General features: G+C 41.0%; 1 protein-coding gene across 4 annotated transcripts in view; it reads right to left on the bottom strand.

The window, feature by feature from the left end:
* AIFM1 (apoptosis inducing factor mitochondria associated 1) overlaps window positions 1-13,010 on the bottom strand; it is a 37,324-nt gene extending 24,314 nt beyond the window's left edge. Inside the window, exons 1-2 of one of the 4 annotated variants that reach the window (XM_012458742.2) lie at window positions 12,719-13,010; window positions 4,063-4,205 (exon numbers count right to left, since the gene is read on the bottom strand). In XM_012458742.2, coding sequence (XP_012314165.1) covers window positions 4,063-4,205; window positions 12,719-12,824 — 249 coding nt within the window. In that variant the 5' untranslated portion in view covers window positions 12,825-13,010. Of the gene's footprint in view, window positions 1-2,769; window positions 2,901-4,062; window positions 4,206-12,718 lie in introns of all 4 variants that reach the window. The other 3 variants (XM_012458744.2, XM_012458743.3, XM_012458745.2) reach the window with 3 other exon arrangements.
* Window positions 13,011-13,400: the final 390 nt, after the last annotated feature.

Below are 13,400 nucleotides of genomic sequence, written 5' to 3'. Positions count from 1 at the left end.
AAGGGCGGAATGAGGTCAGTCTGTCTGATATTAATGTAAATGTATTGATTTCTTTACCTTTCCCCCAAGGGTTTCTGTATTCCTAGTTTGCAAAGATTTCCAATTAATGACATAAATACATGTGAGGTTAAGAAAAACTACACATTTATGAAAAATATTAGTGAAGATGATTTTTCTAAACAGATGAATATGGTGGTATTTATTCAACTTAATGGGATTTGAAAGGAACCACGTCATTTTCTGAGTGAGGCAATGCAGTCCTATAGGTTAACAATGGCAAAGGGCCCAAATACAAAATATCAGTAAATATTATTATTTTTTTGAGACTGAGTCTCGCTTTGTCGCCAGGCTGGAGTGCAATGGCATGATTCTGGCTCACTGCAACCTCTCCCTCCTGGGTTCAAGAGATTCTCCTGCCTCAGCCTGCCGAGTAGCTGGGACTACAGGCGTGTGTCACCATGCCCAGCTAATTGTCTTTTGTATTTTTAGTAGAGACGGGGTTTCACCATGTTAGCCAGGATGCTCTTGATCTCCTGACCTAGTGATCCACCCGCCTCGGCCTCCCAAAGTGCTGGGATTACAGGCGTGAGCCACTGCACCCAGCCTAAATCTCATTAAAATATTCTAAAGCCCACTTTGGCTCTGCCCACCGACAAAAAAAGATGACTGAGATTTGGGGACCTGCCTCAGGTCCTAGTGAAAGTTACCAGCAAAAAGAGGAAAAACTCACATCAACGCCAATATTTACAATCCAAGCAGCAGAAGCACTGTTGAAATCAGTGTTTTTTAAACTGTGCTTGGATCCCATTAGTGGATTGTGAAGTCAATTTAGTAGGTTGCAACCAGCATTAGAAACAAACACAAATAGAAGAGAAACTAGAGTAAATACATGACACCTAGTAAGAGTAGCTTTTGAAGCTTTGTTTCAATTTTATGTATTTGTAGTCATCAAATGGGGTATAAGAGAAATGTATTTCTCACTGCTGATCATGGTAAAAATTTTTTAAAAGCCAACAGTTTACTCCCTTCTTTTTGGAGGGAGGTAAAGAGCTCCCAATACAGGAATTGCCAAAGTAATATTTATACTTAAGTTAGGAACATTTCTTCAAATGAGAGAAAAAAGTTATGAAGAAACACTGTTCACTGTTATGGACCAAATGCTTCCTATTCCTATATTGAAGCCTTAACCCATTATGTGATGGTATTTGGCAATGGGGTTTTAGGGAGGTGATAAAGGTTGAATGAAGTCTTAAGGGTGGGGCCCTAATCTGAAAGGACTGGTGCTCATATATAAAGGGGAAGTCACCAGAGTTCCCTTGCTCACTCTTTCTCCCTCTCCGCCCTCTACCCCCCAAAACCATGTGAGGACACAGTAAGAGGGTGGCTGTCTGAAAGCTAAGGAGAGAGCCCTCACCAGAAACTGAACCCTGTCTGACCTTGATCTTAGCCTTTTCAGCCTTCCGAACTATGAGAAAATAAACTTCTGTTGTTTAAGCCACTCAGTCCGTGGTGTTTTGTTGTGGCAGCCCAAGAAACTAATGCAAACACACTCAACAACTTATAGCTGTATCTCATCAAATCTGAACACTGATTTTAAGTTCACTGTTCTCTTGAGACTAACATCAATTTCGGACAAAAAACTAAGCCATTTCAGATCAAGTTTTCAAGGATTTTAAAACCAAAACAAAACTATTCACAACAGTTCAGTAACAATTGTAAGTAGACAAAAGCTTATCATTTAACCTGGAACCACTTTATAATACAGTAGCTTTATTATTACCAGTGTTGGATAAACACAGAGTACAATGAGGCATTTAAGTGAATGACTTGAGAGAAACTTGTGCTTCTTAGATATTTCTAAGGCAGGAGAAAGCAACAGTCACCAGCCCTGTCTTGTAGCTTGGCATCAACAGAATTTGCATGGTCAACTCTGTGGAGGCCATCCAACTCTGGTACAGCAACACAGACCAGGAGTTTATCAGGTTTAAATTGTTACAAACATACTGAACACAAAGGCTTTAAATCTATTTTCGAATGAATGGGGTGAAACTGATGGTAAAAGTTGAGAGATATGAAATGGAAAAAGTAAGGCTCAGAGGGTAGCATCTGAATTATGAATGAGAGGCATTTAAGAAAGCAATCTACATGAATGTGTTAGCTTGTACCGCTTCAGCCACAAGTTTGACCAAATTAGAGATTACAAAGGGACACTGCCAAATGAATTTACTCTGAAATAGAGGCTGTGGGTGGGTAGGTGAATGGGGAAAATACTGCAATTTCTATGGCTTTTTTGATCTCCTCAGAAGCATTCAATAAAATGCCTTTTCACAGTCAAAGACCGGCTGTTACCCACAAAACACAAAATTACATTTTACCTAAAATGATTAAGAATAGATGGTATTCACATTACCTTTATTTGCTTCTTTATCATTTACTCTGAGGCTGTCTTGTTAGGTATGCAGCACTAAAGCACAATATAATTTGGTATCATACAAAATCATTATAAAATTGGCAAAAGTTTTAAAGAAAGAGTTGATGATGAGGATTTGTGATCATTAGATTTGTGGCTTTAATTATATCTGGTAGGACTTCAACAGTTTGAAGAATGAGATTGGAGGACTCTCTAGTGACTGACAATGTCCCTTTAATGAACACCTAGAAAAAGCACGTGCTGTGAATATTTGGTTGTATTCTGATGTATCAAGTGTTCATTAGTGCCATGGTCTCACCCACCCTACCCCAAAATATATTTTAGTGTAAGCATCTTACATAATAAACTCCTGCCCCAGTGACTGTTGCTCCTACAATTAAGAAGTATACTAGGCTGCTGCCATCTTTCCCAGAAGCACCTGTGGACGCTAGTGATCTAGAAGGGGATCCTAGGTGATGAGACTGCACAACTGTAGGTAAAGATAAGGCCAAGAGAGAAACAAAAGGAAATAGAAAGAGCACTAAGTATTAATGAAGAAACATTCAATACAAAGGCAGTTTTGGTTACCCTGTGCTAAAAAAGAAAAAAATGCTGCTCCAGGATTGCAGAATGTGTATTTCATCAAAGCACATTATCAGACAGTTCTCGCCTATTTCTTACTCTGATTTGCCTCACAATAGGCAAGAGCAATCTACTTTTCTTGTCCATTTGGGAGTCACGTCAGGTATGAGGATATAGGTAGCTTCAAATAATTTTCCCTTTCTTTAACCTATCGACCAAGGAACAAAGATAAATTCACTGTCTTACCAATGTAGGAAAAAACCCTAAACTTGTAATGGCTTAATAAGTAAAACAAACAGCTTCCTTCAATCAAGGGTGTTACTAGGTGTTATCTAAGTTGGTTCACTCAACCTTACAGGATCCAACTTTGGAGGGATCTGCTTAGTCACAGTAAACCCTGCCAAGTTAGGGAAAAAAAACCACCCACAGAATAATTCCTCTGTGACCTGATAAGCTGATGAGAGTTCATTTAAGGAGATATAATTGTGCTAATACTATGTAGCAGTTAAATGCCATACTTCTCACCTCACACAAACTCCATTCTAAAATCAGTGATACTAGGCCTGCTTCTGTAATTTAGTCTTTGGATGAGATTCAGGGATAGTTTTCTTTTTAGGAACACTTAATTTTTTCATTGAAGGATGTTGTTTTTAAATGTGAACCTCAAGCTGAGGAAACATAAAATGTTTGACAACTAGGTCAAAATCAAATATTGTGCTAAGGAGCTGCAATGGATTTTGACTTTATTCACAGGTTAGTGTGTGACATCCAAGAAAACAGGTACAATTTTGTGGGTTACTTGAATCTAGGAAAACACAGTGGCTTCCAAGTGAAGAAGAAAAAGACAAGTGAAAAGAGCAGACATCAATCAACATGAGATTAAATTTCAGTCATTCCCAAATTGGCTCCCATAAGATATTAGGCAGCAGGCACTTAAGAGAAAGCTTTTTGAAAATTTTTCCAAAAGGAGAAAAGGGAATTAGTTGCAAAAGTTTTAAAGCATAGTAGTATTGAGTCTATTAATGGGAGCTGTTTGGCAGCTTCTTTACACACGCTGCTTTTCTACTTACATAGGCACCAGCTCCTATAGTTGATAAGCCCACAATAAGGACTAACACAGAATTATCGATTTTGCCCCCTGATGCACCAGAGCTAGCCATTTGTCTTGTCATCTGGAGTTCTAGAGGAACATGCCATCGCTGGAACAAGTTGCCTAAGAAACATAATTTATTAAGACACACACATACAAAAATAAAATAGTTAATACATATTTATGATTAAACGTCAATGCACTGTTCAAGACTTATTGCCCAGATACTCACTGTTAAATGATCAAGAAAAACATCATCAAAACTGCATACATAAATACTACAGACAGCTGAATGACCACCCTTAGGTTGCTGAAGGAAATTTTGAGCTTCCAGAAAAGATCACGAAAAACATGAACAATTCATCAAATACCTCTCCCTTCATGTCTTTGCCATAAATGAAGTAAACACAGAGAGATGACTGAATAGGCAGATATACAAAGTTAACCATGGGCTACCTGGGACATTATAACAACCATTTAAGGAGTAATCTAAATGGCTCAAATCTTGCATAAAATAAAATGCAATGCACTCTAACCAGGACACAGTTCAGTCTTGCGTGAAAGGTAATGTGTCCTGAAATACAGAAATGTTAAAGCTCAGAAGAAAATCAGAAAAAAAAAAATTAAATGAGTTTTTCTCCCCCAAAGAACCGAAAAACTTTCGACTATAAAATATTTTTTAGAACGACAACATTTAAAGTTTCCAGAAACTCCTTGGCTCTTACTCCTCCAAAATAAAACAAAGGTTATTTTGATGTAAAACTATGCAGAGTTGTGTAATGATATGATGATCGTAACAGCACCCACACATAGAAATATAAGAGTTTTGTAGATTTCTTTTTCTAGGGAGACGCTGACATTTTCAGATAAAGGAAGGTATCAGTGTACCTTCTCTGTGATTATTCCTCCTGTTTGTTGACTATCAACCAACAGCAGCAAATTTTTTCTGCAAAGAACCAGATGGTAAATATTTTCAGCTTTGCGGGCCATTTGGTGTCTGCTGCAACTACTCGGTTCCGCTGACGGTGCATAAAAGCAGCCAGAGACAATACATAAATGAGTAGACGTGGCCATGTTCCAATAAAACTTTATGGACACTGAAGTTTAAATTTTATATAATTTTCATGTGCCACAAAATTGTCTGTTTTTTATTTTTCTCAGCCATTAAAAAAATGTAAAGACCATTTATGGCTCCTGGGGCATACAAAAGCAGGTGACTGACTGGCTTTGGCCTGTGGCTGTAGTTTGCAGACCCCAATCTAGAGCAGTGGTTCTCAAACTTCAGAGTGTATCAAAATGCCCTGAAGGATTTGTGAAACAAAGCTGGCCAGGCCCCAGGCCCAGAGGTTTTCATTCAATAGATCTGGGATGGGGCTGAAGAATGTGCATTTCTAACAGGTTCCCAGGGGATGCTGTTGCTGCTGCTGTTAGCGTGGGGACCACACATTGAGAACAAACTGTTAGTAACAGCAGGGGCCTCCAATCTTTTGGCTTCCCTGGGCCACACTGGAAGAAGAATTGTCTTGGGCCACACATAAAATACACTAACAACAGCTGATAAGCTAAAATAAATAAATAAATCGCAAAAAATCTCATAGTGTTTTAAGAAAGTTTATGAATTTATATTGGGCCGCAGGCTGGACAAGCTTAGTCTAGAAGCTGCTACATATGTCCCTGTCCTGTCTAGGCTTTAAAAGACAAACAGGCTGGGCACAGTGGCTCACGCCTGTAATCCCAGCACTTTGGGAAGCCAAGGCAGGTGAACTACCTGAGGTCAGGAGTTGGAGACCAGCCTGACCAACATGGAGAAACCCTGTCTCTACTAAAAATACAAAATTAGCCGGATGTGGTGGCACATGCCTATAATCCCAGCTATTTGGGAGGCTGAGGCAGGAGGATTGCTCAAACCCAGGAAGCGGAGATTGTGGTGAGCTGAGATCGTGCCATTGCACTCCAGCCTGGGCAACAAGAATGAAAATACATTCAAAAAAGAAGACAAACAGAATGGACACTGGTAGTGACATCCCATGTAGACTTGCAGAGATTAGAGAAGGAACTTTCCCCCTTGCTTTCACAACTTTAGGGCACAGACGGCAAAATCAAGTCCAGTGTGGATCTGCGGTCTCTCATCTGAAATCCTGGGGACACAAGGAACTTTGAATTCTTTGGTCTTAAGTATATGAGGCATATACCACATAGTGACACCTAGCAAGGTAAAGAGCAGCAACCCATAGTCAAACATGTTAATATTTCTATGACCAATCACGCTAAGTGAGATTTTAAAAAATATCATAAAGTAGCCTCTCTCCAGTTCAGGTCAGGTTTTACTGGCAAATGAATCACAAAAACTTGATAGTCTTAAATTCTGGTCATTCTAAAATTTCAATTTCAATTTCTGAATTACAGATAAGAGACTTTAGATTTATACTCTTAGAAAAGGAAATGTATTTTTCTTTACTGTTCTTATTTCTCACCTGGTTTTAGAACTCTTCATCACCACAAATGACAAATCATGAAAATAAAAACGTGAGCGGGGAAGAAGCTTATCTCAATCTGGGCAAGCTTTTGATTTTTAGAAGCTTATAAAAACAATGAACCAGCCAGGCTATGGTGGCGCATGCCTGTAATCCCAGCACTTTGGGAGGCCAAGGCTGGTGGATCACCTGAGATCAGGAGTTCGAGACCAGCCTGGTCAACAGGGTGAAATCCCGTCTCTACTAAAAATACAAAAAAATTAGCCTGGCGTGGTGGCACATGCCTGTAGTCCCAGCTACTTGGGAGGCTGAGGTTGGAGAATCACTTGAACCTGGGAGGTGGAGGTTGCAGGGAGCTGAGATTGCACCACTGCACTCCAGCCTGACAACAGAGTGACACTCTGTCCCAAAAAACAAAAAAAAAAACAAAACCAAAAAAAAAAAAAAAACAATGAACCGTCAGAAGTAGAAAGTGGTAACTCTCAGAGTTTAGAAAATAAAACTGATTAGGAAAAGTTCCACGTGATTTAGTTCAACGAATTCAGCTTGTCCTCAACCTCTACCCTGGTTCATTTACTAAATATATATATATATTTTAAATTCTGTTTATTCCTCCAGAAGACCCTAAATAAAGACATAACAAATTTGTTTAAATGTCATACTCGTATTTATCCTGTTTCTGCTTGCTTTTCACAAACTGATAATATTAAGAGTGTAGATTTGGGAAAGTTCAGCTTTTGTCTCAATTTGCCAAAAAAAAAAAAAAAAAGAAAAGAAAAAAGGTATTTAAAAGTAAAATGACTTTTTTTTTTTTTTTAGAAAGGTTCTCACTCTGCCACCCAGGCTGGAGTGCAGTGGCACGATCTTGGGTCACTGCAACCTCTGCTTCCTGGGACCAAGTGATTCTCCAGCCTCAGCCTCCCATGTAGCTGGGACTACAGGCATGAGCCACCAACACCTCGCTAATTTTTCTATTTTTTGTAGATATGAGTTTCACCATATTGCCCAGGCTAGAAAAGTAAATTGACTTTTAAAAAAGCAAATTGGTTAATATTTAAACTAATGCTTGAAATGTAATATACTACTATCATTAATAAACCAACTTTTAAAACTTTTTATATACCTACAAAGTGACTTTAATTTTGTAAAAGGTACTAAGTATTGTCTGTTTACATTCCCTCACCCCCATTTTCTTTTCCCCATGAAATTCCTCCCAAACCTTTCTTCCCACAACTTCAAAATTTTAGGAAATTTTACATCGAGACTGAAACATGGCTTTTCACTTGTCTTACTTACATGGAAAAGCCAATTTATTCCTTGACTCCTCATTATGGCACAAGTTTATTTATTTTAGGTTTTCTGCAGTGAGACCACACATACAGTGCAATTTCTTCCTCACACTTAGGATTTCATTCTTGAGAAGTCAGTTTGATCTGTGCAACAGCACCTTACACGTAGTAGGTGTTTGCTCAATAAATATTTGTTGAATTAATGAATGAAGGAAGGAAATAGAAAGTCTTCCCTATCCTATTGATATTGACTGAAGATTTTTAGACTATTCAAAAATTTTTTGGGCTGGGCATGGTGGCTCATGGCTGTAATCCCAGCACTTTGGAAGGCCAAGGCAGGTGGATCACGAGATCAAGAGATCAAGACCATTCTGGCCAACATGGTGAAACCCCGTCTCCACTAAAAATACAAAAATTAGCTGGGCACAGTGGTGCACAGCTACAGTCCCAGCTACTCGGGAGGCTGAGGCAGGAGAATTGCTTGAACCCAGCAGGCAGAGGTTGCAGTGAGCCGAGATTGCGCCACTGCACTCCTTCCTGCCAACATAGCAAGAACTCCATCTCAAAAAAAAAATTTTTTTTAAGTGAAAGGTTATTGTTATGTTGCCCAGGCTGGACTCAAACTCCTGGGCTCAAGTGATCCTTCCACCTTAGCCTCCAGAGTAGCTGGGACTACAGGCATGCACCACCATGCCCAGCTGACTGAACATTTTAAAGAATTCTATGCAAAGAAATCTTAGCCAGGCCAGGCGCAGTGGCTCGCAACTGTAATCCCAGCACCTTGGGAGGTCAAGGTGGGTGGACCACTTGAGGCCAGGAGTTTGAGACCAGCCTGGCCAACATGGTGAAAACCCATCTCTACTTAAAAATAAATAAAATAAAATAATAAACTTAGAGCTAAAAAAAAAATTTTAGCCAGATTTGATTTATTTCAGGTTGCTTAATCATAAATGAGTAACCTCAAACACCACAGACTAGCATTAGAACAGCATCTAAAGCAGCAAGTTCATTTCTGTAGGTTTTGTGATCTCCTGTTTTTCCATACACTCAAGAGGCCTTTTCCAAAAACACATCCTCACAACTGAAGCACCCAGGGACCCAAATGACTAAGAGATCTGTATGTTCTCGAGACTTGTTTCCTGAGTGTCAAACTGATTTTTCCAACATGGATAAAACACAGGACAAGGCTAGATAGTCTGTCCATTGTAGCTAAATGATTCTTTACAAGGAATCCAACAACCTTTTAAGCTTATCAGCCTTTTTAAATTTTTTAGTATCAACCCTTGCTGAAATTTTAGAAGAAATATAGTAATAACTATAGTACAGCGTGAACCATTCTGATGAAAGACAAACAAGGAAAAAAAAATTTTTTTGAGACACAGTCTCCCTCTGTCGCCCAGGCTGGAGTGCAGTGGCACAATCTTGGCTCACTGCAACCTCCGCCTCTTGGGTTCAAGCAATTCCTAGCTGGGATTACAGGCACCCGCTACCACGTCTGGCTAATTTTTCTATTTTTAGCAGAGATGGGGTTTCACCATCTTGGCCAGGCTGGTCTCGAACTCCTGACCTCATGATCCACCTGCCTCAGCCTCCCAAAGTGCTGGGATTACAGGCGTGAGCCACTGTGCCCAGCCAGGAAAAATTATTTAGATAACAGAAAATAAAATCTCTCTTCTGCAAAGTTAAGCCCTTCACAGTGCTGTACTAGGGTTCAGTCATGAGAAACTGCCATGTGCCAGAGATGGTTCAAGATGCTAAGGACACAAAAACAAACAGGACATAATCCATGTCTTCAGGTAGTGTTCAGTTTAGGAGAATGGCTGCTACCATCTGAATATGAGAAAATGGGCTTCATACAAATCACAAGAGACTCCAGATTGCTCAGTTTGGTTTTTTAACCCTTAGGTCAGTGAAACAGAAGGGGAAGAGTCACTACTCATCCAAAATAGTATTTATGAAACTTGCCTGATCATATGAATGTCAAGGGGCTTGTTAAAATACAGATTCCCAGGACTCTCTCCTGGAAAAGGTTAGGAATTGGTCCTCTACTCGATTCACATGACCAGGCAACTTTTGGAAACATCATCTAGAAGAAAACTAAGACATGTAGTAACTCCCTCAAAAAGTTAAGAAAATTTCCAGAAAATCTAACTTATTAACTGGTTACAGAAAGGGCTGACTTCCCAAAGAATTTCTTCTGCAAAGCCTTGTCTCAGCAGAAAGAACAGGGGAAGACTCATCTTTTAGGCTTCAAAAAGAAGTCTCATTTGGCAGTGTCCAGGAAGCCAAGATCCTTGCCCACAAAGAGTTCAGTTTCCTTTTTAAAGAGGTGAGAAGGATTCCAAATAGAGAAAAATGTTCAGACATTTGAACCTAAAGTGAGGGAGTCGGTGATCAGTTTGATAACATGGGCAGCACTATGTTTGGTGACCAAACAAAATATTACAGAACAGAAAACACCTATTATCTAACCTATCTGCTCCTCTGTGTCTGAATGCAGACACAGATGATGTCTATGAGTTATCTTCAATCACTTCTGGAAGGAGGCAGAGCATCCAAATAAATAAAGTAAATAAACAAATAGCAGCTATCATGGTTTTAAGGCAGAATGCAACATATAATGGAAATGAACCTGACAATGGTGACAAATGTCGATGAGATAGTTGGAAGGCAGGTTTAAAGTTTAAAGGTTTGGGAGGCCGAGGCAGGCAGATCATGAGGTCAGGAGTTCGAGACCAGCCTGGTCAGCATGGTGAAACTCCGTCTCTACTAAAAATACAAAAAATTAGCCAGGCATGGCGGCACACACCTATAGTCCCAGCTACTCGGGGGGCTGAGGCAGAACTGCTTGAACCCGGCAGGCGGGGGTTGCAGTGAGCCAAGACCGCACCACTGTACTTCAGCCTGGGCAACAGAGCGAGACTCCGACTCAAAAAAAAAAAAAGTTTAAAGGTAAGGAGGAGGGAGAAATGGTGTATAAATGAACATGGCTCTTTTCCACCTGTGCAAAACACATGGTAGATGTTACTATGTGAAAAAGAAATCAGATTAAAAGCAATTAGTAATCAAGCCACAAAACAGAGTTAATTCCTAAAATGAGAGTATCATAAATTCTTTTTGAAATTGTAACACTATCCTCACCCATTTTTAAAGCTAGATGATGTCATACTTTGGTGCACAGCCAAAGGACAAAGAGTAAGTGTATGCAAAGAGATGGATGGATATGTCAGGAAGTCAGAATATATTCTACAGTAGACTGCCTTCAAACAAAGACATGCAGTGGAAAAAACCATTTGAGTCTGTATCTTTCAGTAGTTCTAACATCACCAACCATATTCCAATGTCTAATAAATCAACTTAACTTTGCAAATGCACATTTAATTAATGAGAACTTTGGGTCAGACTTTAGAATGCTGGTAAACGTTGTGAGACTTAAGCAAAACAAGTACTCAAAGTTTGAAAGAAAGGCCAGTGTGGATGAAAAAATTTGGGTTACCTGAATTTTTGTGTAAATTTCTGTGCAACAAGCACAAAGCATCATCATTTCAATGCACAGAACCCACGAAGATGAAATCCATTGATAAGGCATTCCTTTATAAGCTAAGCAGAGGTTTCAAGTTCCAAGGGCAATATGTCCCAGGACATAACTCAAATACACATATCAGGAAACATTTTCATTGTGCATAGCAACTGGAAAAACTTTCAAATGCACATTTCCAAAGACCCTAAAAACCCATGGAAAATATTTCCACTTTTTATTTTGAAAGCACCCAGGTGTTTCTGTATTGTAAAAGCCTCAAGGATAACTTATGACATTGCAAATGCAAATACCTTGGGGGTGGACATTTAAAGATTACTGATTTTTTTTAAAGCATCTCCTACAGGTGGATCATTCATTGCCCCCATGAAGTAATGCAGATCGAAAATAAGCAGGCTCAAGCCATGCTCAGATAAATTCACGGATATCTGATGGACAATGGGCTAATTACTGGGAAGAGACCTGAATTCATCCTTAACTTTTTGAGGTCAACTTTAGGAAGCAGAATGGAGTTGCAGCAAAGGGATTAAGGACCTACAGGCTAGCAAACTACTATCCTTAGGTCTGCCTATTAATTAACTATAGGACCTTTGGCAAGTAATTTCACCTCTATGCCTCAGTTTATTATCTATAAAATGAGTGGGTTGAACTTTACCACAAAACCCTTCCAGGTCTAAAATTTGATGAAACAATGTAATGAAGGACAAATACAATGTATTCTGCAAACTGTTTCTTTGAAGCCTTAAAAGACCACCAAGAATTACTCGGCTCAGGCATCTCCAGTTAATTCTGGGCCAATTCTCTAGGTGTCTGAGGCACAATCGACCGACTCCTTACTTGCCCTGCACCATTTCTGCTTCACTGGGCATTGAAATCCATGGATCTCATCTGTGGTTTGGAAGGCTGAGCAGATAATACCCTCATTTACACAAGAAACTTAGGCGTAGGGCTTAAACGTCCTGTTTAAAGTCTCAATCGGGAAATGACAAAGTCTACTTGACCTCATTGCTCTAAAAAGGGGGGTGGGGGTGGGGGCGGGGATGGCGGGGAGGCGGCAACGGCCAGTTGTTCTGGGATCCCTGAACAGCGAACGTTCCCGGGAAAAGGCCTCAGGCCGACTACCGGGTTCAAATCTCTTGAAGGTCAGGTCGGCATGGCTGAGCCAATTCCTCCGCTTGCACGACTCAGGGTTCGGGTCCTGCCAATTTGGAATTCACGTGACTGTGTGTTAAGTTTCTCGCGGGGGGGGCGGGGGCAGAGGGCTGCAAGGCACAGGGAGCCTAAAGCGCCAGGCCCTTGGACTTGGAGGTTGCCCAGAATGGGTCAGTCAGTCACCTGGGAGCCGGTTCCTCTGCCTCGGGCTTCGGACGCACACGGTCCGCACCAAGGGCACCAGCTTCTGCTTCAAACCACCTGCCGCCAGGCTTCCGCACCGGAACATTTCGGCGACCGCTATTCGGGACCTCCTCCTTCCCTTTCCACTCACGCACGACCGACGGGTCAAACACCGCAAGCACCGGCCCGCTACCCCCAGTCTTTTCACACGCAAACTACGCAGGCTCCTCCTCCCAGCTCCGGGTGGGCATTGGACAGAGAAGCGTCCCTGCTAGAGCCCAGGAAAGGAAACGGCGACCGGAGGCCTACTGCGCAGGCGTAGCACTCGCTGCTGCATTGCGATTGGTCCGCAAGGCAGGAGGATATGCGCATGCACTAGCTGCCCGCGCGCCCGCAAAGACCCTCGTTCTAGGTAGTCCGTTTCCGCGAGTTGGTGGCACAGTGTTGGACTGAATGAGTCAAGGAAGCTATCCAAGGAGGGACTCATGGGACTGGTTTGCCTGGCGGTTGCGCCTGGTGCTGCCGCTGTGTTGGTGACGGGAACTGATAACAGCATCTCACAGCAGCGTAACCCTGGCAGCGCACTTGGTCTTTTGGTTTTAGGCCACTAGTTACTAAATACCTAAGCCTTCCTGATTCTCTTGCAATTATCCAGATCCAGTTTTTTTATGAGTCTGAGACG

The sequence above is a fragment of the Aotus nancymaae genome, unplaced genomic scaffold (assembly GCF_030222135.1).
Source record: "Aotus nancymaae isolate 86718 unplaced genomic scaffold, 86718_ANA_hifiasm-v0.15.2.pri h1tg000004l, whole genome shotgun sequence".
NCBI lineage: Eukaryota > Metazoa > Chordata > Mammalia > Primates > Aotidae > Aotus > Aotus nancymaae.
Note: the sequence above shows the minus strand (reverse complement) of the source record. Positions and strands in the feature narration are given on the sequence as shown.